At 36.2% G+C, this 24,298-nt stretch overlaps 2 protein-coding genes across 3 annotated transcripts; both read right to left on the bottom strand.

Annotated features, from left to right (window-relative positions):
* Nucleotides 1-171: 171 nt before the first annotated feature.
* On the bottom strand, nucleotides 172-2,846 carry si:ch211-122l24.6 (uncharacterized protein LOC557261 homolog). 2 transcript variants are annotated; one of them, XR_010015044.1, is made up of 5 exons: nucleotides 2,729-2,846; nucleotides 1,568-1,678; nucleotides 1,220-1,351; nucleotides 709-823; nucleotides 172-336 (listed from the first exon to the last, which is right to left on the bottom strand). XR_010015044.1 is itself a non-coding variant. In XM_063012048.1 (5 exons), the coding sequence occupies exons 1-5, from the start codon at nucleotides 2,790-2,792 to the stop codon at nucleotides 217-219; spliced, it is 552 nt and encodes a 183-aa protein (XP_062868118.1). In that variant the 5' UTR covers nucleotides 2,793-2,841; the 3' UTR covers nucleotides 172-216. The 2 variants fall into 2 exon arrangements, 1 of the variants encoding a protein (XP_062868118.1); XM_063012048.1 differs by having other exon boundaries at nucleotides 1,220-1,361; nucleotides 2,729-2,841.
* Nucleotides 2,847-14,452: 11,606 nt separating this feature from the next.
* On the bottom strand, nucleotides 14,453-18,302 carry tmigd1 (transmembrane and immunoglobulin domain containing 1). The gene is made up of 5 exons (XM_063012135.1): nucleotides 18,200-18,302; nucleotides 16,790-17,062; nucleotides 15,102-15,386; nucleotides 14,629-14,732; nucleotides 14,453-14,470 (listed from the first exon to the last, which is right to left on the bottom strand). Exons 1-5 carry the CDS (start codon nucleotides 18,300-18,302, stop codon nucleotides 14,453-14,455), a joined length of 783 nt encoding a protein of 260 aa, XP_062868205.1.
* Nucleotides 18,303-24,298: the final 5,996 nt, after the last annotated feature.

The raw sequence follows: 24,298 nt of genomic DNA, 5'->3' as shown, positions 1-24,298 counted from the left end.
TAAATAATGTAGTGTTGGAAAGTCTGACATGCTTCATAATGTTTATACAATACCAATTGTATTTTCAAATTTGATTAAAAGAACAATATGACTAATTGACAAAGCTCATCACAAACATTAATGTTAAAAAAAATCCACCTATAAGGTCCTGGATAAAGGTGTGTTGTACTATTGTAATATATTCATGTTTAATATCTCAAAGGCTTAGTTTGAGGCTCAGAAGACACCATAACACATCTGCTGGAATGTGTCCATATTGGCCACCATGTTGACAAGATCTTGATCCCCCGCATTAGAACAGCTAGGCACAGGTGAATGTATTTTTCCCTGCATTAGCTGATAGAGAGAGAACATAAAATATTATTAATTGGAAAAGACAATTATGTTTGGAAGAGTTAAAGTTAAAAGAGCAAAAAAAGGCCAGCAACAAGATGAACACACATAAAGGAACAATAGGAAGCTAGAAGCCCCAAACAGAAGACAAGATGTTCATGTGTCATGTTTAATGACTGTTTACAGTTTTTGCTAGAAATAACTGGAACTAAATGGTTTAAATGATTTAAGGTGTGCATTTCCCATGGTTCTCTTTAAGCAGTAACTCTCACATGGGTGACACTACAAACATGCAAGATGTTTGTTTATTAATCTTTTAAATTTAACTTGATTAAAATAGTATTAGAACAAGGTTTTGATATAACAAATCTTTACCTGTAGAAAGTCCTCAAAGTTGAGGCAGTTGTTCTTGTGTACATCAGCCACCTCGAACATGGCCTTGCGCTCTTCAGGAGTGGCACTGTTCATAATGTGATCAATGCATGCATTGCTGTAAGAGATTGCAAGTGAAGAGGAAGGAATTTAATATTACAAATATAAGGCAAATTACATATATTTAGGTATGTATTCTTGCTAATGCATGTTTACTAGTACAATTTATTATAGCTTTTTATAGCATTTTTTTTATGTCTGGGTTTCCTGGGTATTCCTGTTATACTGGATGGCCTGCTCTTAACTGGACTTAAGTACGCCTAGCAATAGATTAGCTGTTTTTAAATATAATAATGAACTTCAGATTTCTCTAATCCAAATCCTACACCAATCATCGATTATTTTCTTAACATATTTAATAAACGTACACACGTCTTAAGTTCAACCTATTAAATGTGGGTTTGTGCTGCCATCTAGAGCCTAGACAATATAGCATTTCATATTGTTTACTTACTACTCTTCAAAATCCAGCAGTCTGTCCTTGTTGGCATCAAACCAATCAAACAGATGCCATAAGTTCAGCAGGTCTGTGGAGGTCCAATGAAGGAATGTCTTCTGTAGTTCTTGGGCTGTGGTATTCCAGTTTCTAAATAGGTCTGTAAGAAGTCAGTTTTCTTCACTTCATAGCATCTACTGCTATGTAAACAATCGGTTAGCCAAGACAGTTAAAGAACTCTAGGTTTAGGTGTATTTATTCATGGTCTTGAGTCATGCCACTAATTTATTAATATATTAACAGGTATAATCACTTAACCAGTTAATCATTTAGCTAACAAACTAACTAATGCATATTGTTACTTACTCTGCATTCTGGCAATTTCCTGGTTGGAACGGATCCTTTGCTGGACCATAGTGTAAGTATACTTCTCATTTGTTGTCTGGATTGCCCTGGCAAGATCAAATTGGTCTGATTCTGCAAAAAATATTTTCCATACACTTTTGCACAGACTCTCTACACTTCTTTGCAACAACATCATTGTGAAGACAAAACAGCTGGACCAATATTCTTAAAAGCTGGGAAGGGTCCTAGTTGCATTTCAATTTTAACTTGTTATATTTAACCAAGGGTCAAAATCCACTAAACGTTGAACTATGGAATATGATTAATCAGAAAATAATTCTGTGGCAATGAATATTGTAGTTTTAAATTGCACCTTAATTAAATCCAAAAGTAAATAATGTGAGAGTGTGCATCACACATTATCCTAAATCAGAATTTCATCTTAAAACTCTTTCTCTGATGCCAATTTCAATAGTTACAGATTTATCACATTTATCATGTCGCATTGTGTAAAAAGTGAACTTTTAAGTCTCCTTTTTAGAGAAAGACACAGTTTACAGTATTATATATTTGTTTTATAACATTAAACACATTCAAAACAAAATTCCATTATTTCCAAGTGTCTGACACAATTTCACTAATAGACTTTGTGACTGTACACTTGACATTCCAGCAATAGAGCACCTTTAATGTCCCAACATAAAGTTTTAAAGAACACATGTTATGTTAAAATACTATCATATACTGTAGAGTATAATTTCTGCATAAAGCTTAATTGTCCTATATAGAACAAAATACAAATGTAAACATTAAAAGTGCTTTTAAAATCCTTTGCATACTAATATATTTTACAATGGCTAAAATATCTTAAAAATATCCTCACTCCACTTTTTTAGACATTTTGGTCCCCAATTAATGGTTAATGTGTTGACATATCAGCATTTGTTTAGTTTTAACAATATACTACATTACATGTTGTTTAGGTATTTTTATAATGCCTTTTGAATTCTCAATGTGGTATTTGTTACCTGTTTGCTGGCAATAACAAAAATAAAAATTAAGAATGGTATGTCTTGCTTTGCCATTGCATGCGAGATATTAAAATGTAATACATCTTAGAATCAATATAAAATATAATTAAATATCTCTACCGTGTGAAACCTTATGAGACCACGAGCTTACCTTCATCAGGATCTTCATAAGATTCCTGCTCTGTGACCCGTGGGTAAGAAAGTGATAACCCCATGTTACATACATTGATTTAAAATACTAACAACAATTAGAAACGGCTAACAGTAGAAAACAGCTGTAAGAAAACCGTTACATTTTGAAAATGAAGAAGCGCGCGGTCTGTGTGTCTGAGCAGAGACAGTAACAGTTTGGGTTGAGTTTCAAATGGATTGTTGTTTAATTAGTAGTGTATCGTGTAGAGCAGGGGTATTCAACTAAAATTTGAAGAGGTCCAGTTAGAGAAAATTTCTTGAAACAAAGGTCCGGAATGTTTAACTATATATACAGTAAATATATATATTTATAGCATTTAGCGGACACTTTTATCCAAAGCGACTTGCACAATGAGCAACTGAGGGTTAAGGGCCTTACTCAGGGACCCAACAGTGGCAACTTGGTGGTGGTGGGGCTTGAACCGGCAACCTTGTTTATTAGTCCAGTACCTTAACCACTGAGCTATCATTGCATAATATATAATATATATATTGATATATATTATATATAAGTAGCCTAGTAGTTGTATCAACATCTGCATGTAATCAATAACTGACTGTCAAATCAAATGTTTGTTTGTTTATTAGGATTATAACGTGTCATGTTTTACACTTTGGTTACATTCATGACAGGAACGGTAGTTATTCATTACACAAGGTTCATCAGTTCACAAGTTTATATCCAACACAGTCATGGACAATTCAGTATCTCCAATTCACCTCACTTGCATGTCTTTGGACTGTGGGAGGAAACCGGAGCACCGAAGGAAACCCATGCAGACACGGGGAGAACATGCAAACTCCACACAGAGAGGACCCGGACCACCCCACCTTATCAAACCTTTCTCTTATCAAATTAGGAGAAAATAAAAATAAATTGTGCTCCAGTGGGAAGTAAGAACAGAAATGAGTCTCTCCATCACGGATTAAATGCTGTAATTTCGCTGTACACGTTTCTTTTTTGGAGAGCGTCATTTGTCTCCTGTCTCACTCGTCTTTTCTCAACTTTCTCCTGCACAGTCGTCTGTATCTCTCCCTTCGTTTGTTCTACGTTCGCTATCTTTCTTTTTCTTTCCACCGTCTTTTCACATGTAACTCGCCTCTAACTCTCTCATCTGTAGAGTTGCAGTGTTTACCGACTGGAATGCACAGACTTGATTGGCTGAGTGGTGTCACGTGATCTCTGGTGTCTGTGCGTTTTCTCATCCACTAAACCGCTACCGTAAATGGTACAGAAGCTGCGCCGGTTAAAATAGAAGCGCTCCGTCAGGTTTCAAATCATAACTTTCTGTTTTGGCTGTAGGTCCGAGTCCGTATGGGACAGCTTCTGGGTCCGGACCCGGACCGCGGTCCGCCTGTTAGTGACCTCTGGTGTAGAGTAACTAGAGTTTAAGGCTGCTTCTTTCTTTTAACAGTACACTAATAAGTGGACATTTAACCATTTGGGATTTATCCCAGTATCGGTGGCGCACACTAGATAGCACCGACAGTTTAGAATAGTGATGAGAATTATGGTTAGGATGAGCGGATCGATCCAAATATCGATATTATCGATACCAACGTTGGTATTGGAATCGGATCGACACTAGTGTGATGGGATCGATACTTTAGTTTTACTTTTTCTCCGCAACATTCAGTAGTTTCTCCCGTTTCATCAGAAAGTAAAGATCATGTCTGTACATACAGTAGCAGCTCCTCTCACATCTTACATGCTCACCTCACCTCACTCCTCCCTTCCTGCTCTGCTGTGTTTTGTTACCCGTCACGTGACTAAACAGCACAGGAGACCAAGCACATGTAGCAGAGAGAGAGAGGCTGTGTGTATGGGGATATTTTACTGCAGTAAATGAAAAAAAATAAAATAAAAAATAATTAAAAGTTTAAAACATTTGTTCTCCAGTAATACTTTTGTTTACTTTATTTTTTGTAAGCCACAGAAGTGCGTGAAAATGTAGTTTTGTTATTATATTATTGTACTGTATATGATTGTATGAAAAACCTCCAAGTGAAAATAAATTTAAATTATTTATTATTTATTAAAAAGCCAGAAAAGTGGAACTTCAGTCAATTATAAATGCACATGTTTATCATTCCTGTACGAGTATTTTAGCACTGCACTCTTAACTGTTTCTATCAAAAGAAGAAAACAGCCATATTGTGTTCAGTGTGTGATTTATTCATCATATTTTAAGAAGTAAAAACACGTTCAGCTCGTATAAAACCACCCGGTTTCTTGTGCACACTCAAACTCAAAGGAAGCTTTATTGGCATGACAAATAAGGACATTCATATTGCCAAAGCTCAGTTACAGAGAACATACAAAACAGTTACAGATGCAAAAATAAATAAATAAATAAAATAGAAGAAAGTAATAATGAAAACAGTGCAAATAGTAACAATAAAAATGGTAAAATGAACAGTTATGAGGTAGTCATAAAAATAATAATTAGTTGTATGCGTGTGTGAGTACGTGTGCGTGCGTGTGTGTGTGTAAGACATGGTCACCCACTGTCCCTCACCTGGTGGCAGGTGTGTGTGTAGAGTGCTGCTAGTGTGCAGCGCTCTCTGTGCTCCCCCAGTAGGTGGGGCAGTTTGTCAGGGTCTGGGAGGGAGTTGAAGTTTGTGTGTGTTAGTAGTGTATCGGTGTGTGTTAGTAGTGTATTGGTGTGTGTTAGTGGTGTATCGGTGCAGTGACTCAGGACCAGTTGGATGAGGGGACTGGTATCTTTGCTCAGCTCTTGGTGTTTCAGGGCTTTATAATGATAAGATTGGGGGTCACTCTCATTTAGATGTTTCCAGAAATTGATTGCTCTTTTTGGTATGTTTATAATAAGTGGAAATTGGCCTAATTCTGCCAGGCACGCATTGTTCGTTGTGTGTCTGTGCACTTTTAGGATGGTTTTACAGAACACTGTGTGCAGGATCTCTAATGGATGTTTGTCCCAATTGTGGAATTGATGGTGTGTTAGCGAAACCCACACTTCACTGCCATATAGAGCAATTGGTTCAATTATTGATTCAAAAATTTTGAGCCAGATTTGAATTGGAATTTCGATGAATGTTTGACGTTTTATGGTATAGAAGGCCCTGCGAGCCTTTTCTCTCAGTTCATTTACTGCCGGGGTAAAGTTTTCTGTTGAGCTCATTTTTAATCCGAGGAAAGTATAATCTTTAGTGTGCTTAATTTTTTTATGATTTCCTAATCTAAATGTGTGTTTGGTTCCCTAAGATCTGGGTCTTAGCGCTGGGGACAGCAGGACCAGATCATCTGCATACAGCAGAATTTTAATCTCTAAGTCATGTAGAGTGAGACCGGGCGCTGTACTACACTCCAGACTGGAGGCCAATTCATTATTATAAATGTTAAATAGAGTTGGACTTAAACAGCAGCCCTGTCTCTCACTCCACGCTCCTGAGAGATGAGATGTGTTCTCTTATTGCCAATTCCTATTCCGCACTGGTTTTCTGTGTACATGGATTTAATGAGATCATATGTTTTACCCCCTACACCACTGTCCAATATTTTATAAAACAATCCTTGATGCCAAATGGAGTCAAAAGCCTTTTTAAAATCAATAAAATGTGCAAATATTTTGGAATAATTTTAAACTACATATTTTTCAGTCAGGGTGCAGAATAACTTTTCCTGATTACTGTTCACACAGATGCCCCGGTAATTACTAGGGTCGAATTTATCTCCACTTTTGTAGATTGGTGTTATGAGACTTTGATTCCAGATTTCAGGGAAGGAACCGACACTCAGAACCAAATTAAAGAGTTCTAACTGATTCAACTGTGGATTTGGGTACCTGGATTATTGAGCATGCATCAAGGGATAACAACTGGACAAGTTACCTCAGCAAAGATCCATATGATGGCGCAGAAACACCACAAACATTCTGAAAACGCTTCATTTGGTCAAATTTCTGTTTATTATCAAAACTGTCATAAATAACAAGTAAAAATTATTATTTTTATATATGGAATTGCAATAAAGAATTTAATTTAAATGTAAATACGCAATATTATAATGTGCATTAACATGAATGATGTGTCGGTTTAGTGATTCAATAGTTCATTACTAGCTGCTGGTCTGAGTCAGTCACCTGTGTTTAGCGAGGTGACGAGTATTGTTTATGTTAGCGGTTTAGTGAAAGTAGCAGCAAAGACACTTACATAACTTATTTATTCTTTCTCGGTGAAAGCTGGAGAAGCAGAAGTGAAATGAGAGGAAACCATACAAACTCAGACAAACTCAGCTAGGATGCCAGGGATCGTTGTTTGGATAAATGATCATCTGTTAACAGCATTCATAAGCTAAATGCCGAAAATGTATATCAGATATTTTCCGTTTTTTTTTTTTATTTCTGACAGAAGATTGTACTTTTATGAATACTTTTCTCTACACATACAGAAGCAGGGGCAATTTTGTAAAAATTATAGTGTGAATAATCATAGGTAAAGTACAGACGCACCTTACGTACTTTACGCACCTTACGCAAATTCACGAAACGACCCTAATACGTAAGTCAGTTTCGTGAATCGGAGCATGCGTAGTGAGGCCCTCATTCCGTCTGTGCATGTAATGAGGCTCTCATTCCGTGTGTTGTGTTTTGGTGAATAAGAGCTGTTTTCTTTTGACTTTGTGCTTATAAATGTAAACAGAATAGCACCTATTTTTATTTTAAATTAACAAGGACAAATGTATTCGGTCATTATTAAAAATCTACACATTTATTCACCCAGCAAACAGAACTACGAGTTAGCCGCTTGGTGGTGATAGAGACTTTACTTATCCCGAGGGAAATTACACCATGATGGTAACGTTGTGAGAAAGCAAAGCACCCAGAAACAAGAAATCTGACCAAAATGTATGTATTACAATATTAATATGATAAATATAAATACAGAGTGCTTATAGAAACACAAATCACTGCAATTAGCTTAGCAGCTAACACTAGTGACTAAGCTTACAAGTAACTATTTCAACAAAAATATGAGTTTACTTTTGCATCATAATAATTTTTATTTTTTTGACTAGCAGGTTAGTTCTTGTTTTAAATGTACATTCTGAATGTGGAACTAGTTTTGCTCAGTGTTTATGTTAATATTTATTTTACATTACTGCCACATTTGCCTTGTTACGCATAAGACTTGTTTGTATGAAACTTTAATATTTTTAATTTAATTTTTAGAATTTTGTAGGCCTAAGTCTGCCTGTTAATGGTTAACTGTTGACTTATGATAGTGAGTTATTGGAAAAAATTAAAAGTAAATTGGCAAAATTTGCATCCCTATGAATTGATAGAACTTTATACACTAATATCAATTTGTATTTATCTTTTTAACCCAATATATTTTATGTTTACACTCATTTACACCCATCATTCACATAAAAAGATTATTTGCATTCATGTCTCTTTCTGGTGTTTTTAACAATTTGGCTTTAACTGTACATGCACCCTTACAGAAAAATACATAACAAGCAAAATTTCCTGAATTTAAAGAGAGAAAAAAGAAAACAGTGTTGGTTGCTGAGAAACATTAATAACTTATTAAACAATCAATTTATGATGTAAATAAATGCTGAAAACACAATGCGTAATTTATTGTATTTTAATTATAAAACATCATTTGTAATGTATCTTTCTTACATCAGAAATCATTTACAAAGGAAATGACATACATATGTTGAATAAATATGTCAGATATTTTAGGATAACTTACATAAAATAAATATATTATGAAAAACATAAATAAAAACATTATTTTGAAAGTATAACATTACAGTACATTCAAAATATTAAGAGTTGCTTTTAAGAAGAGCCAGTTGTCTGTGGTACCACTGTTGTGCTGTTCAGCTTCATCTCTTTTCTGTAAGAAATAATAAAACAATCTCGTCAGATTTGCTAAAGTAAAACAAAAGGCCTATAAAACATTTTTATAGTTAATGCTTTATGTGCACTAAACTAGTATTTTGGGACAGATCAATAGGGCATCCTTTACCATATTCATGTTTTGTAGAAATTTGTACTGAACTACTTACATAGTGACCTGAAGTTTCCTGAGCTCCCTGACCTTCTCGATCACCCAGCTCTCTTTCCAGTGACTGCATTTGGAACCTTCAGCTGTGTAAAAACTGCAGGAAAACAGGTATATTTTAGGATTCATATGCTACTGGAAATGAGTTAATAGGCATTTTAATATGTGAATTTTTAAATATTTCTACTTACATGACAGCTTTGATACAAGGAGGATTCCTTTTCTGGAGCTGGAATCCTGTTATGGTTGTGGTGATGTTTTCAGTAGAAGCCTTTGTGCAGCACATGGATTTTTTTTCTTGGCCACCTGAGAGAAGCACATAGAGAAAGAGTTTTATAACATTTTTAATATCCAATATACGGTAGGGTTATAACTACTATACTTTAATGAGAGTTTGTTACCCACAAAACTTGCTTTACATCCCAGATTATGTTTAGAACCAATTGTATAGTGAAATATCAGTGATTTAGCAATGCTACAAATTGTCACAAAAAAAAAGGCAAAACAGCAATCGTCAGTACTTACTTGTGCCCATTATAGCAATGCACAGAATAAGAGCAAGGCTTCCCAGTTTTTGGCTGAAATGCATGATGGGATGTTTGTTTTCAGATCACCTCGTATCTTCTATAAATGCAGGGCTGAAGCTGAAGTGTGCTTTTGCGCCTCATGCTCACTGGTCATCTTAAATACTTTTAAGCCCCGGATGCTTTGCTGTCCGGAATTCCTTTTAGAGAAATGTCCTTCTGAATAAACTTTGTACATTGTCAGCATTTTTAAGTGATGCAATTTTGTGGTCAATGACTAAGATAACTGCAGAGGAAAATCCAGTATCCCAGTTGATAAAGGGGGTTTTTACTGAAAATGAAATGTCCACCCTTAGCTTTGGTCATGTGAAGCATGTCAGTCTTTTGTGTTTGATTACGAAATGTTACTGAATCATCTGTTTCTTACTTCTCCTTTTAGTTTTAGTTAAAAACATCAGAAATTAAAGGAAATGTGGTGCAAAAAACACATTTATAACTATTTGACAAAATGAAATGAAGTGTCCAGAAAGTCACTTATTATGTTTTGTTTTAGTTTAACATAATTCCTGAGTAACCAGGCTTTAACCAGGCTACTACGTTAGTTAATTATGTTGTAGTTTAACAACAGTTCATGGCACAAGTTAACAGATATTATAAATTAGATGTAAACCTTGTGGAGAAGGCCTTTACCTGTTCCAGCATGACTGTGTCCCTGTGCATGAAGCCACGTCCTTAAAACATGGTTTCACAAGTTTGCTGTGGAGGAACTCCAGCGACCTGCATGGAGCCCTGACCCCATCCCCATTCAAAACTTTTAAAACAAATTAAAGCTATTTTATAATAATGTTTATGGTTTTTATAATGGGATATCCAACAAGCTCATGGTCAGGTGGCCACATACTTTTTAGCCACATGTTGCACCTCTTCATGACCCACTACAAGTGACTGAAAAATGTAGTGGAGAAAAAAACAAGACCATGATTCTAAACAAACTCAGATCTTTTAAGAAAATAAAAAGCACTAATATACTCATAGCCCTTTTGTGTGTATACATGTAAGTTTTAACTAAATCTGAACAATTAAAAACAACAATAAGACAAATCATAAACCATATTTTTGTGGTTAGATAGGGTGCATGGAAAGTGTTAACGGAAATCTATGATGCAGCCATTTGTACCACCACAGCATTTCCTCTAGCCGGAGGCAGCATCAGATCAGGAGATGAGAAAAGAGGAAGGATGTGAAGAATCACAGTTGTGCTTTCACCAGTCTTCAACCATTTAGGTACTGAAATCATGACTTCAGACTGTGCCACTTCCCTCATGTGGATTTAGATCAATTCTACTTATATATATTATACAAAAGACTTACTGACTGTTTATTGTATGTGCATGTGTGAAAATGTATAGAATGAAATTTGGTGGAGGATGCTTGAACCCACTGATGACCATTATTGATAATGTGCCTATTTTATCTAGTGTCATGTCAGGTCATTTACAATAACCAACAAAGTCACCAGTTTGTGGTGGACACCAGTGGAAGTGCCCATTGCCTAATATGTCTTGTCAAAGTACAAGCACCTGGTTAAAAGCATTTTATTAATAAATGTCTATTATTTAACAACAAATATAAAATATTACATTTAATAAAGTATATGATGAACATTTGAAATTTTTTATGTTGCTCTTGCAGAGAATTACAGCTGACGGAAACCTATGATGCAGCCATAGCATTTCCTCTAGCTGGACTAGAAGAAGGATAAGTGGTAACAACTGCCACCTGAGGCAGGATTTAATACTATACTGTAAAGCTTTAAAGACAAGAGCTCAACAATCTGCCCAGCCCACCAATTAGTAAAGTGAGGGAAAGAATCAAGAAGTTGTCTGTTTACCCATTATGAATCTTTCGCCTATCTAACTACAGGTGATGGGAGAAAACACTACAAGGTACCATTTAGGACTGCAATGAGTTGTTTTGCAACATGTATTTCTGCTGTGAGATGGAACGGATGAAAGCCACCATTTTACTCCTGCATTTTAATCTGTGATCCTAGTGTAAATGTTTGCTTTTTAACCAAACTTTACATGGTGCTCAGGGAGCAAAAGACTCTAGATATCAGTTTCTTCAATTAGCTAAAATTTGTCTCAGTTTTAAGTTTTAAGTTTATCCAACGTGAATTTGTTTTTCCTTCAATTAAAATGATATTATGTAATAAATAAAATACACTTCATTAAAGATGTGCATTGTTGAGCACCCTCAAAAAAGAGAAGTGCCCAGTATAGACAAGGAACTATGGAGTCTTTCATTAAATTCTTATACTAAAATTAGCTTTAGTTTTCCCCATAAATTCCAGGTTTTGTCCACTGTTGCAGCTTTGGACCTAGACAAAAGTCAAAGGGATTCTGAATACGTTCTGAACTCACTGTATGTTCAGTTTCAGCTTCATCCTTCAAGACATTGAGCTGTCATGGTATGTCATGTTGTATTTGAGTATTTGTGTATTTGGCCCTTTCTGATTTTTATAATTTTCACATACAATCTATGGCTAAAAGTATCCAGAAACATTACAGTGAACATATTGGATGCATTCTGAAACCATGGGTATTAATATGGTGGCACCACCATCCTCTTTTTAAAGCAATGACAACCTTTACTCTTTTGGGAAGGCTTTCCACAAGAATTTGGAGTGTGCCTGTGGGAATGTACTCCGGCACCTATGTGGAAAAAGAAAGCCTTGCTTGCAGTCTACGTTCCACATAATCTCAGCGGTTCTCAACAGGGTTAAGATCAGGGCTCTGCATAGTTTCTTCTCATCTTCTCAAACCATGTCTTCATAGACATTGCTTGGTGCACAAGTGAATCATTATAGAGAAAAGAGAAATAACCTTTCCCTATGCCACATTGCCCATTGCCACATATTTGAAGGCATATAATTTATTTTACATTTTAATGCATCTGATAGTAATTGGTTTGTTTGAAGGATCTGAACTCAATAATTAGAAGGTGTGTCCCAATACTTTTGATAATATAGGGTGTTTGCAGAAGTAAATTGCTTAAGATATTTGAACATAAGGCAATATAAGGCAAAGCAAACCTAAGTAAACAGGTATATTTTAATTGATTTTGTTAATTAAAGGCCAACTGGCCCTGTGTAAAATAATTGCTCTCTTAATTGCTCAATCAAATATTTAGTCAAATTTAATTGATAATTGGGTTTTAATTAACTAGACAAACACAGTCTTTATTATAACTAGCCATGCTAAATCACACACATTTTGAAAGAAAAGAAAATTTAAGTTGAAAACACATTAGCCATTTCTAATACTCTATGACTTTAGCAAAACAGTGAAAGCCATTATCTCCAAATAAAGAAAATATGAAAGGAGTGGCCAGCTTACTAAAAATTCTCAGATAAGTTCAGTGTCAGTAAATTTACCTTTAAAAAGAGGCAGGGCGAAAATGAGATCCACCAAGAAGTATCAGGGCAAAAATTGCAAACCAAAAGGAACATAAGGCTTATCTCACATTTGCCAAAACATCTTGATTACAGCTTTTTAAAACAAATATCTGTTAAAAGTAAAAAGTTAAACATTTTGAAAGACATGGTTCTCACTCAGTCTGGTGTAAAGCTAACACAGTATTCTGCAGTAAGAACATACTGACAGTTAAGCATGGTGAAGGTAGTGCAATGATAAGGAAACACTTTCTCATTTCTGAGGACCTGGTGACCTGAGGACCAATGCTCTACCAGAAAATGTGCTAGCCGGAGGGGGTTTATGAGGTTGTTTTAGCTACAGAGATGTTGGTCCTTGAGTTAAAGTATCATTTACTTTAAATTAGCAATCTGTTAGCAATTCTACACAATCACTCTTTGCCTTTTGTGCTTTATGTCCAAGCACAACACAACATTGACACAGTGGATGTCACAGGAGGGTGCATAGAATCCAAGCTCAGTGTGACTGGTTTAATGAGAATGATGGAACACTAGGACACTTTGGAAAGCAAACGTACCAAAGTGTATGAAGAACTATCCAAAAAAAAAAACATGATAACTGATTGCAAAGAGAGAGACTGCAAGATACTTAATTAATGTGTCACTAAAAATAAACCTCTGGGAACTGCACATGAACTGAAACTTTGTGGTTTCATCCACACTTACAGGAAGTTAGTGGTGGGTTTTTGTGTAACCCATGTTGAATCATTCATGCCTGTAACATTCCTTTGCCTTGATTTACAGGCTTTAAAACAGCTGCCTGATATCATCAATCTGGGATCCCAATCATTGTTTGAGATGGAATGAAAAATGTATGGTATGATAACTAAGTGCTTACTGGTTAGCCCACCCTATTGGCTGTGTAATCAAGCACAGCTGTGGCTAAGTGGGTAGCACTGTCCTGGGTTCGATCCCAAGTCCTTTCTGTATGGAGTTTGCATGTGTCTGCATGGGTTTCCTCCGGGTGCTCTGTTTTTTCCCCACAGTCCAAAGACATGCAAGTGAGGTGAATTGAAGATACAAAACTGTCCAATATGACCTTGTGAACTGATGCATCTTGTGTAATGAGTAACTACCGTTCCTGTCATGAATGTAACCACAGTGTGTGAAACATGACATTAAAATCCTAATAAAGAAATCAAACCAAGCAGAGGCATATTTAGAATTTTCTTTGATGCTATTGATGTGTACCAATAGAAATCTTTAACCTCGACCTTGGGATTTAATATAGCTGTATATTTTATTGGGTTTATATTGCCATGGAATTTACAGACGTCATTGCACTGTGTTCGTCATTTTTAATTAGTGGTCAATGAGTAACATATTTCTTAAAAACCTTGTGGAGCACTTGTACTATTTAATTATCGTTTCAAAGCACAAGGGTCATAAAGACAGGAAACAAGTACTACAGTAGTTATGACAGATGTTTTGCCACTCCTTTTTTTTACTTGAGCCAAAAGATCAAAGACTAGATGCAGGCAGTCTTGGAAATATTTTTTATTTAAACATATCAATTTTTACTAATAATTTAAAATTGTTGTTCAATTTTTGCACAAAAAATACAAATTCTTCACACTTGCATTCCATTAAAGCAATGACCCTAAACGATGACCCTCGATGAGCATCAATCTTTTTTAAAGCACTGCAAGACAATAAAAAATCACATGCAAAATGCAAGTAAACAGCCAAGAAATTATGTATTTAAATGTTTCATATATTAATATATTCATCTCCTTTTTTACCTTTTCTGACCCATTCTCAGACATTCTCATCGTACAAAAAGAATTGAAACTACTGTACCTTTACAATCTTCTTCCATCTGGAGAACACAGCGAGCAGAAATGTAAAGAAGAGGATCACCACGCCAGCAATTGCAGGCCCCAGGGGAAACTTCATCACTTCATCTGTAAGTAAAATGAAATTTGAAGTGGTCAGTTTAAACCATTAAAAGTCATTTATGTAGAAATGAGAAAATGCTTAGTATGTTAAATTTTTAATGTTAAAGTGTTTATCTAGTTCTGGTATTTAGCAGTGCCTTTAATTCAGAGCAGCAAAGGTGAATAAACGTCTGTTGTAAACTAAATAATATTAAATTATTACATTACCAATCTTGTCGATGGTAGGCTAAATGTCTGTATGTATGTAAAAAAAATGTAACTTGGGAAGTTGTTTGATAAAATCTCTCTTACATTTGGTTAGGATTGTATAAATCTTTAAGTGTAGCCGGACATTTGGATTTCAGTTGACATTATTATTAATAATAAGTCACAAACCTCCAACAATGACCTTGAAGTTCTTGCTTTTTACTCCATATATAGACGAGGTGGTCTCACAGCTGTACACAGCCTGATGGATTTTATGGTTAATGTTTGAAATATAAAGTGCAGCTGTAATTCCATTATTGCTGGTTTTGTAGTTACTAAGAGAAAGGTCCAAAAGCTCACTATCCTTTTTCCACACTACTGTTACTGATGGATTAGCCTGAACATCACATGAGAGAACAATGTCACTTTTCTCTCCAGCCAGGACTTCTTCTGTGCCATTTAGGTTAGGGGGATCTGCAAGAGATGTAAAAGGTTTCTGTAAAGTAATAAACCATGCTTCTAAATAATATTAAAAAAACAAAAAACTGATCAAACCACTAATGCTTGAGGACATAGCACCAAAAATTCCAGAAAAGTTGGGACATTTTGTAACATGAAGTACATAAAGAATTTGTGATTTGTAATTTCTCTTGAACCCTTATTTAACTGATAAAGAAATGTGCCGGGAAGCCAGAACTAGAAAGTCATATCCACAAAGTTGAATCAGTTCATCTGGACACAAGTTTGTTGTAGAGATATGTTTCGCCACTCACTCCAAGTGACTTCTTTAGTGAAGAAGTCACTTGGATTGAGTGGCGAAACGTGTCTGTTCAACAAACTTGTGTCCAGATGAACTGATTAAACTTTGTGGATTTGTGTACCTGGATTATTGAACATGCATCAACAGATAGAAAGTCATACATCATTTCTATGCAAAAAATGCTGCTGAAATCTCTGTGTTGAGATACATCTATATTTCACCTTTATTCCAGGTAAAACAAATATTGAGCTGTCTGTGTCAAAGCTGGAAAAGACCATCCGGGCTGTTATTAGTGAAAGGTGCAACGAACATCTGGCATGGTATGGGAGTGCACTGCGTGGGTGACCTGCATATGTGTGAAAGTATCATTGACCCAGAGGTGTACATTGGGAGTTTAGAAAGACATGTGCTGTCATCTAGGTGATGTCTTTTTTGGGAAGTTCATGGTTATTGCAGCAAGACAATACCAGGACTACAACACTGATATCCAGGGTAAATATGTGACACAGGTAATTTATATACTATAAGCTTATATATATATATATATAAGCTTTTCTATTTCTGTTTAAGCAAAATTACAAATAATTTGTTTGTTTGTTTGTTTATTAGGATTTTAACGTCATGTTTTACACTTTGGTTACATTCATGACAGGAACGGTAGTTATTCATTACACAAGATTCATCATTTCACAAGGTTATGTCGAACACAGTCATGGACAATTTAGTGTATCCAATTCACCTCACTTGCATGTCCTTGGACTGTGGGAGGAAACCCACGCAGACATGGGGAGAACATGCAAACTCCACACAGAAAGGACCCGGACCCGGGGATCGAACCCAGGACCTTCTTGCTGTGAGGCGACAGTGCTACCCACTTAGCCACCGTGCCGCCCTTACATTTGATTAGTGATTAATAAACATGTATAGGCCAGAAATCTGAAGCTGGCTGTATACTGTCCTAATGCTAAAATGTATTTACTATGATGAATTTTGTTATATGCTAAGGCACCAGCTGTGGGTCAAGAGAGTGTTTCACTTTGTACCCATAAAGATCAATGAAAGAATGAAACTCTTTGATTTCACAATCCCCATTGGATCCCTGATATCTAAAACTTACAGTTGACTTCCAGTTGGATGAAGGTATTCACATCAGGATTAGTCTTTAACTTGCAAGTAAAGATGGCTCCATTATCGCCTTTGGTGACTGGTTCCACACACAGGTGGCTCACATCCCAGTTGTTTCCCTTTTTGAGATTCACCAGTCGTCCATTTCTGTACCATTGTAGTTCTGCACCAGCAGATCCATCAACAGTGCAGGTCAGAGACACTGTACTCTCTGGTTCTGTCTGAATGAAGCCTCCATTTGTTGGTGGATTGGACTGAATGGTGACTGGTAAAATTAAACAAAACACAAAGTCTGTATCACATTATACTACATTGTACATATGAGCGATCTTCAAAAAGTTTCTGCACTTTTATGTTTTGGTTGGAAACGTTGAGGGTGGGAGGAGTAGTAATTGGTCGGGACTGAGAGAGAGCTTCTAATCCGGATTTAGCGCCATCTAATTTCCAACTTTTTGGACCGCTCAAGAAGATTTACATGTGATGATGATGTGAAAGCAGCAGTGTATCAGTGGCTACACGCTCAACCAAAAACATTTTTTGCTGATGGCATTAAAAAGTTGGTACGACGCTGGAAAAAATGCATCTGAAGGTGACTATGAAGAAAAGTGATGTCATTTGTTTTTGAAATTTAATTTAGTTAAAAAGTGTGGAAACTTTTTGAAGAACACTCGTACATTTATAGTCAAGCTCAGAGATTGTTGTTGGAAATGTTAGGAAATGTTTTGAAATATTGGCAAAGATAGAACTGATTGTTTATGCTATGTTTGCAAATTACCCTGTGCTCTGTGATGTTTTTCTAAGTCTTACCATTGTCAGTGTAGACAAAGCAACTGTAGATGTATATGAGGAACAACTGGAAACACAAGGATGTTTTCATTTTCCAGGTTTCTCAACCTAAACAACAAAGAAAGAATAAATGAAACAAAACAACAGTTTTATTATTTAGTTGGGCACTAGTTTCTTTGGTCACATTAAACTGGTTTAAAAATAAAACATTTTTAAATGTCAGAGAATTGAGCAAAACTCATAACAAACAAAAGAAATAAAAAAACATTGAAATCCCAAGAATGCCATGACATGCATTTCTCTTTTAACTTCAGCTGGATATAAACGATTAAAACAAACAGCTTATTTAATAATCACAGTGAAATACAATAAATGTATAAATAAAATTACTGCTGTGACTTTAATTAGAAAAACATAAAAGCATGTAAAATCTACTTACCAAACCTCTGTGACTCTTATGAATGATTCTGTACAGAGATTTTTAATAATGCTTCCAGGGAATCCAAAGGTTGCACTGTAAATGTCTAAAAGGGCTTTAGTGTTCGTAGCAGGGCTTTATATTGTGTAGGTTAGCTATTTTATAGCAGTATAAGAGAATTACATTTCCTTGGCTCACGGTCATACACCTTTTTAAAGGTGTGCAAACAGTGACGTACTGCCAGCACCAATTTAAATTCTACAGGTGGGGTAAGCAGGGACAGAGTCGTACCTGCTGACATAATTATTTTTTATCTTTACATAAATGTACTTTTATTCAGTTCTCTGAATGAAACACTAATGTTTAGTTGGACACCAGAACCTTAAATCTGTTGTTAAATGTACTCATCATACATATCATTTAAAAAAAGATATTTATAGCTATTTATACAGTTAGTTCTCTACTTGCTGCTTTAACAGCCTTCACTGCTTAAAACACTTTCCACAAGATTTTGGAACATTACTGTTTAGATTCCCTTTAATTCAGCCATAAGAGCTAAACAAAACAAGAAATAGCCTTTCAGTAAGTGTGTGTGAGTGTGTGTGTGTGTGTGTGTGTGTGTGTGTGTGTGTGTGTGTGTGTGTGTGTGTAAGAAATCAATTTTAGCATTGAGTTTTAGATACCGAAGAAGGCGTTAAATGACTTTGATTACCATTGTATTAACTTAAGTTATAATTAATTGTGTAAAGAACAGATTTATGGGATACACCTCGATGACCCTTTGAGTATTATCTCTATCATGACTGTAACTATCTATGGCTATCAGATAACATACTTTTCTTCCTCACTGTTTTTGCTTTCCTTGCTTCATTCTTATTAGTCTGCTTATTTATTTCTTTTTACCACTCTTATTTCAATCCTCCTTAAAACTGCATTTCCCCTACTCTAACTCCTCACTGTTTTTGACCTTTCTTTTGACTCTTTTTGACCCAATATCTTTTCTAGTTAAGTATAATTTTATTTTTCCATTATTGTGCTAATTGTGCATTATCTTTCTCTTTCTTTTAAAATAAACCAACACATTAAAAAGCTAAGTATAAATTATAAGTATAAAATAGGTATAAAATAACATGATTAGTTTTTATTTAGTTAGCTAGGTAAATCTTCCAGCCTGGATAGGTGGCTTTAGCCCCCATAAAATTGGATGTATATTCCTTTTGCCTCCTCCTCATAATCAGACTACACCCTTGTTTACATACCCTGATTAGGAAAAGCAACATTTTTGTTGTTGTCCAGCCAAATAATTAAAATGCCCACCCAAAGATGACATCCTAGAAATGCCTCCGGTTGACGCACTTTTGTGGCCCTGGTTAGCTTTCCTCGTGTAACGGACCATGTCTTTTCATCTCCTCCTTTCTCTTAAGATTGTGCTGGGAAAACTTTCCTGTGATGGCACGAGAAGTAATTGTCTGTGGCCGCCATTTGCAAAACCAATATCTTTTTAGAGTTTGTCTTGTTTTGTTTTTGCCTCTTCAGTGCACCCGTTTCCACTTTCATTTGCACCAAAGCTGGTGAAATTGATTCACAATTGCTATATTGACAGATTGGTTCTGACGGAAACCTGTTTACCCTCCCGAGGTTGATGACTGCGGATCGAGACTGCAGGGCCAACGGTGCTGCTCCTATTAGATGGGACAGGAACCTGGCAGGGCGCAACAAAAATCTGGAGTGCCCCTATTAGATGGGACGGGAATCTGGCATGTTGCAACAAAAATGTCCAGAACTTATAATGTCCAGGTCTTCTTCAAAGACAGGATTAAAAATAAAGAACTTCTCTAGGCCACCCAAGAAAGATGGGTTCCTGCTGGGTTCCTCTCAAGGTTTCTTCCTGTAATTTTTTAAGGGAGTTTTTTCTTGCCACTGTCGCCCTCGGCTTGCTCAGCAGGGGTAAAGTTGATGTGAGACAATGTTCATAGTAAGAAGCGTTATATAAATGAGTCTGACTTGACTGATACACATAACTTGTGTATAATCTACCTCGCCATTATTTACTCAGTACCATGTACTAACCAACACTTGTCTCTAGTCTTGTCTTTCTTTCTTTATTTTAAGCATTCTCGTATTATTGTACTGTTGTCTACCTGCACTGTACTGTATTGTCTTGCACTTTTTGTTCTGTGTTGCACCTTGGACCTGGAGGAACGTTGTTTCGTTTCAATATGTACTTGTATATAGCTGAAATGACAATAAACCTCTCCTGACACTTGATATGTCTTAAATTTAATTGACTTGGTGTTGATTAAGTGTTTCCTTTTTTAAAACTGTGAGTATTGCAGTTGTGAAAGTTTCCTGTCAGAAAAATGAGCTGAGAAAATTCATCTGTTTCATGCCGTTTATCAGCAGATGTAGCAAGTATAAGACCATACGGCAATAAGTATCAAAAACGATTTATCTTTACGTAAAGGTGGTCGTTATTTTATTTAGTTTTATTTTTGTTCTAAGATTTGAGTAGATAAAGGTAGGAAGGAAATCCGAAGACGTCGATAGAACTGCTATAGCGAGCAGCCCCCTCTGTTGGCCAAAGTACTAATGACACGAGTGCTGAAGAAAATTGAAGACATTTCCCTGAAATTGTGGGACTTCTGGTCATCCTATTATTAGGACTTGTAATCAGTAAAACATACACTGTACTTCCCTAAAACCCCAATTGATTAGCTTAGTTATTAGTTGCGCTGGATAAAAATATATGTCTAATAAATAAAGTAAAGCTTTAAAACTTACTGTTTAATATGGCCTAGTTTCCCTCACTGTTATATTGTTACATGCTTGCCTTAATAGACTTCTGTCAGTAAAACATACCAGGATTGTTGTTTTTTTTATGTCCAGCATGTGGCCTCACCATCTGTTTCTTGTACATATCGACCACATAGCGAGTTACTTTTTGCACCGTTTCAGCACCACTACTATGAAAACAACAGATACAGCGGGCTTTTGTCCATCAGAGGGCGCTGCTGGATCACTGCGACCTCAGTGTTACGCGGCATAGCTTACGGAACAATAGTAAGTAGTAAGTAAGTAAATTTTATTTATAAAGCACTCTTAAAACAACTTACGTTGACCAAAGTGCTGTACATCGAATAAGCATACATAACACAACATTATATTAAAAAAGTAAGAACCAAATAAAAATACAGAGAAAGAGACAAAATAAAACAAATACAAATAGACTAAACAATTAAAATTAACACAGCTCCTCACTGTTCAAATGCCAGCTTATAAAGGTATGTTTTCAGGAGTGATTTAAAAACTGCGGCCGAAGGTGCTTGTCGAATATTAGGAGGTAGAGTGTTCCATAGCCTCGGAGCATAAACTGCAAATGCACGATCACCTTTTAGCTTCAAACGAGCCCTAGGAACAGTCAACAAATTCTGAGTGGCTGATCTTAAAGATCGCTGTGCGGTTGCGGGAGAAAGCATACCACTGAGATAAGCCGGGGCTTGACCATTAAGCGCTTTAAAAACAAATAAAAGCACTTTAAAATGAATCCTGTGCTGAACAGGCAGCCAATGTAGTGAGGCAAGGACTGGTGTAATATGGTTTCTTTTCTTGGTATTAGTCAGTAACCTTGCTGCTGCATTCTGGACTACCTGCAAGCGCCGCAACAGAGACTGACTAATCCCAATATACAGAGAATTACAGTAGTCAATTCTTGCAGAAATGAATGCATGAATAACTTTTTCCAGGTCAGAATAGCAGAGAAAAGGCTTAATCTTCGCAATATTTCTGAGCTGGAAGAAGCTATTCCTTACCACAGAGTTGATTTGTTTATCAAATCGGAGGTCAGAGTCAAAGATAACACCAAGATTTCTCACAGATGTTTTGACACATGTAGACAAGTGACCAAGGTTATTGGAGACACTATTGATGTGATGACCCCCAAAAACGATAACCTCTGACTTGCTTTCATTCAGCTGAAGAAAATTGTCAGCCATCCACCTCTTTATGTCCTCAAGACAACTGCTAAGAGATGTTAACGAGCCATTGTCATTCGGTCTAATGGGAAGATAAAGCTGTATTTATCAATACAGATAATATTAACAGTCTTATACAATATTTATGTATACAATGCAGTATTTCATAGTGCTAAACCTCTTAGCATGTAAAAATAATCAGTTATTTTGCTGTAGCTTCTACTAAGTTTCAAAAAGCCTCTAAAAGGAAACCAGAACAAGTTGTCTGTTGGTAGTTGTATAGCTTGTGTTGTGCACTCACTATATTAAATTCTAACCAACAACCAGTGTGATGCTGAAATGGTGCAGAGCTCAACGTCGTTGCATGTTGTGCAGTAAAAACATTTTCTGTAATGACAAACATTAAGCCATAACATTAAAACCACCTCCTTGTTTCTACACTCACTGTCCATTTTATCAGCTCCACTTACCATATAGAAGCACTTTGTAGTTCTACAATTACAATTATTTGTTAGCCCCCTTTAATGATGTTTTTCAATGGTCAGGACCCTCACAGGACCACCACAGTGTAGGTATCATTTGGGTGTTGGATCATTCTCAGCACTGCAGTGACACTGACATGGTGTGTTAGTGTGTGTTGTGCTGGTATGAGTGGATAATACACAGCAATGCTGATGGAGTTTTTAAACACCTCACTGTCACTGCTGGACTGAGAATAGTCCACCAACCAAAAATATCCAGCCAACAGTGCCCTGTGGGCAGCGTCCACTCCATCTAGGTAGGAGTTTTAAAACTCCAGCAGCACTGCTGTTTACCAGCACAACACACACTAACACACCACCACCATGTCAGTGTCACTGCAGTGCTGAATGATCCACCATCTAAATAATACTTGCTCTGTGGTGGTCCTGACCATTAAAGGACAGGGTGAAAGCAGGCTAAAAAAGCATGTAGAGAAACAGATGGACTACAGTCAGTAATTGAAGAACTACAAAGTGCTTCTATATGGTAAGTGGAGCTGATACAATGGACAGTGAGTGTAGAAACAAGGAGATGGTTTTAATGTTATGGCTGATCGGTGTACATCTGTCAGTCTGCAAAATAGTTAGCATGGGTGTATCGTAGGTCAAAACTATTTACATGTACCTAAATACTTGTGAATACTGGTTCACAAGTTTAATGTCAAACACAGTCATGGACAATTTTATCTCACTTGCATGTCTTTGGACTATGGGAGGAAACCCACGCAGACACAGAGAGAACATGCAAACTCCACACAGAAAGGACCCGGACCGCTCCACCTGGGAATCTAACCCAGGACCTTCTAGCTGTGAGGCGACAGTGCTACCCACTGAGTCACCGAGCCATCCCAGCAAAGTCTATAAAATGATTTGTAAAACTTAAAACAACTTTAAGATCCTTTGACATTAATCCTATTAAACACATTTAGCATGAGTTAACTTGCAATTTGCAAGCCAGGCTTTTTGACCAACATCTGTGCTTGATTAAAAAGATACATATACAACACCATACAACTTTTTTATTGTTATCTTTACTTTCTCCACGCCTATCTGATAAACCTCAAGTTTACCTTGCACGTGACAGTCAAAGGTTTTCTTTGAGTGCTACTGTAAAAGACATTTTCTAACAATGCTGATTGTTTATGCTGTGCAGTAACCAGGGATAATATTTTGAAGATTTATGGGTAAATACTGAATAGAATTTTAAATATATTCAGTAAATTATTTTTTAAAAATACATAAAAGTATAACTTCCTCAGAATTCATTCAGAATACATTTTGAATGTATTGCAATAACTAATTACAGTAATCCCCACTGCAGGATTATACTTGCTGTGAGTTCCCTATGTTTATTCAGCACATTGTTTGTGAATCAGAAGAAATTAATACGACACGTGCATAGAGCACGAGGATTGTTCTGCTTCCTAGTGAATTACCTGAAGTATAATCCCAGCCCTAACAGCAGGGGTTGGTTCTGAATTGTGGTTGCATGTTGTTTACAAATTGGATTGCTGTAGCTGAATTACTGAATTCAATAAATGAACTGGTGAAATGAGAAACATTACTGGAATAGAGTGGACTGTACCATAGTAAATGCAGCAGATGGCATTGTATGACATTAGAGTATTCCAGTAATTTATTTACTAACTCCTTCATCCTGGTCAGGCTTGCTATGAATCCAGCGCTGCCTGTAAACACTTCAATGGCAAAAATACACCCTGGATAGGGCATTATCCATCACAGGGCAACATACAGTTACATATTTATTCACATACCTTAAGGCAAATAATTGAATTTACCTACTA

This window comes from Trichomycterus rosablanca, chromosome 16 (assembly GCF_030014385.1).
Source record: "Trichomycterus rosablanca isolate fTriRos1 chromosome 16, fTriRos1.hap1, whole genome shotgun sequence".
NCBI lineage: Eukaryota > Metazoa > Chordata > Actinopteri > Siluriformes > Trichomycteridae > Trichomycterus > Trichomycterus rosablanca.
This window is presented reverse-complemented; position numbering and strand designations above follow the sequence as displayed.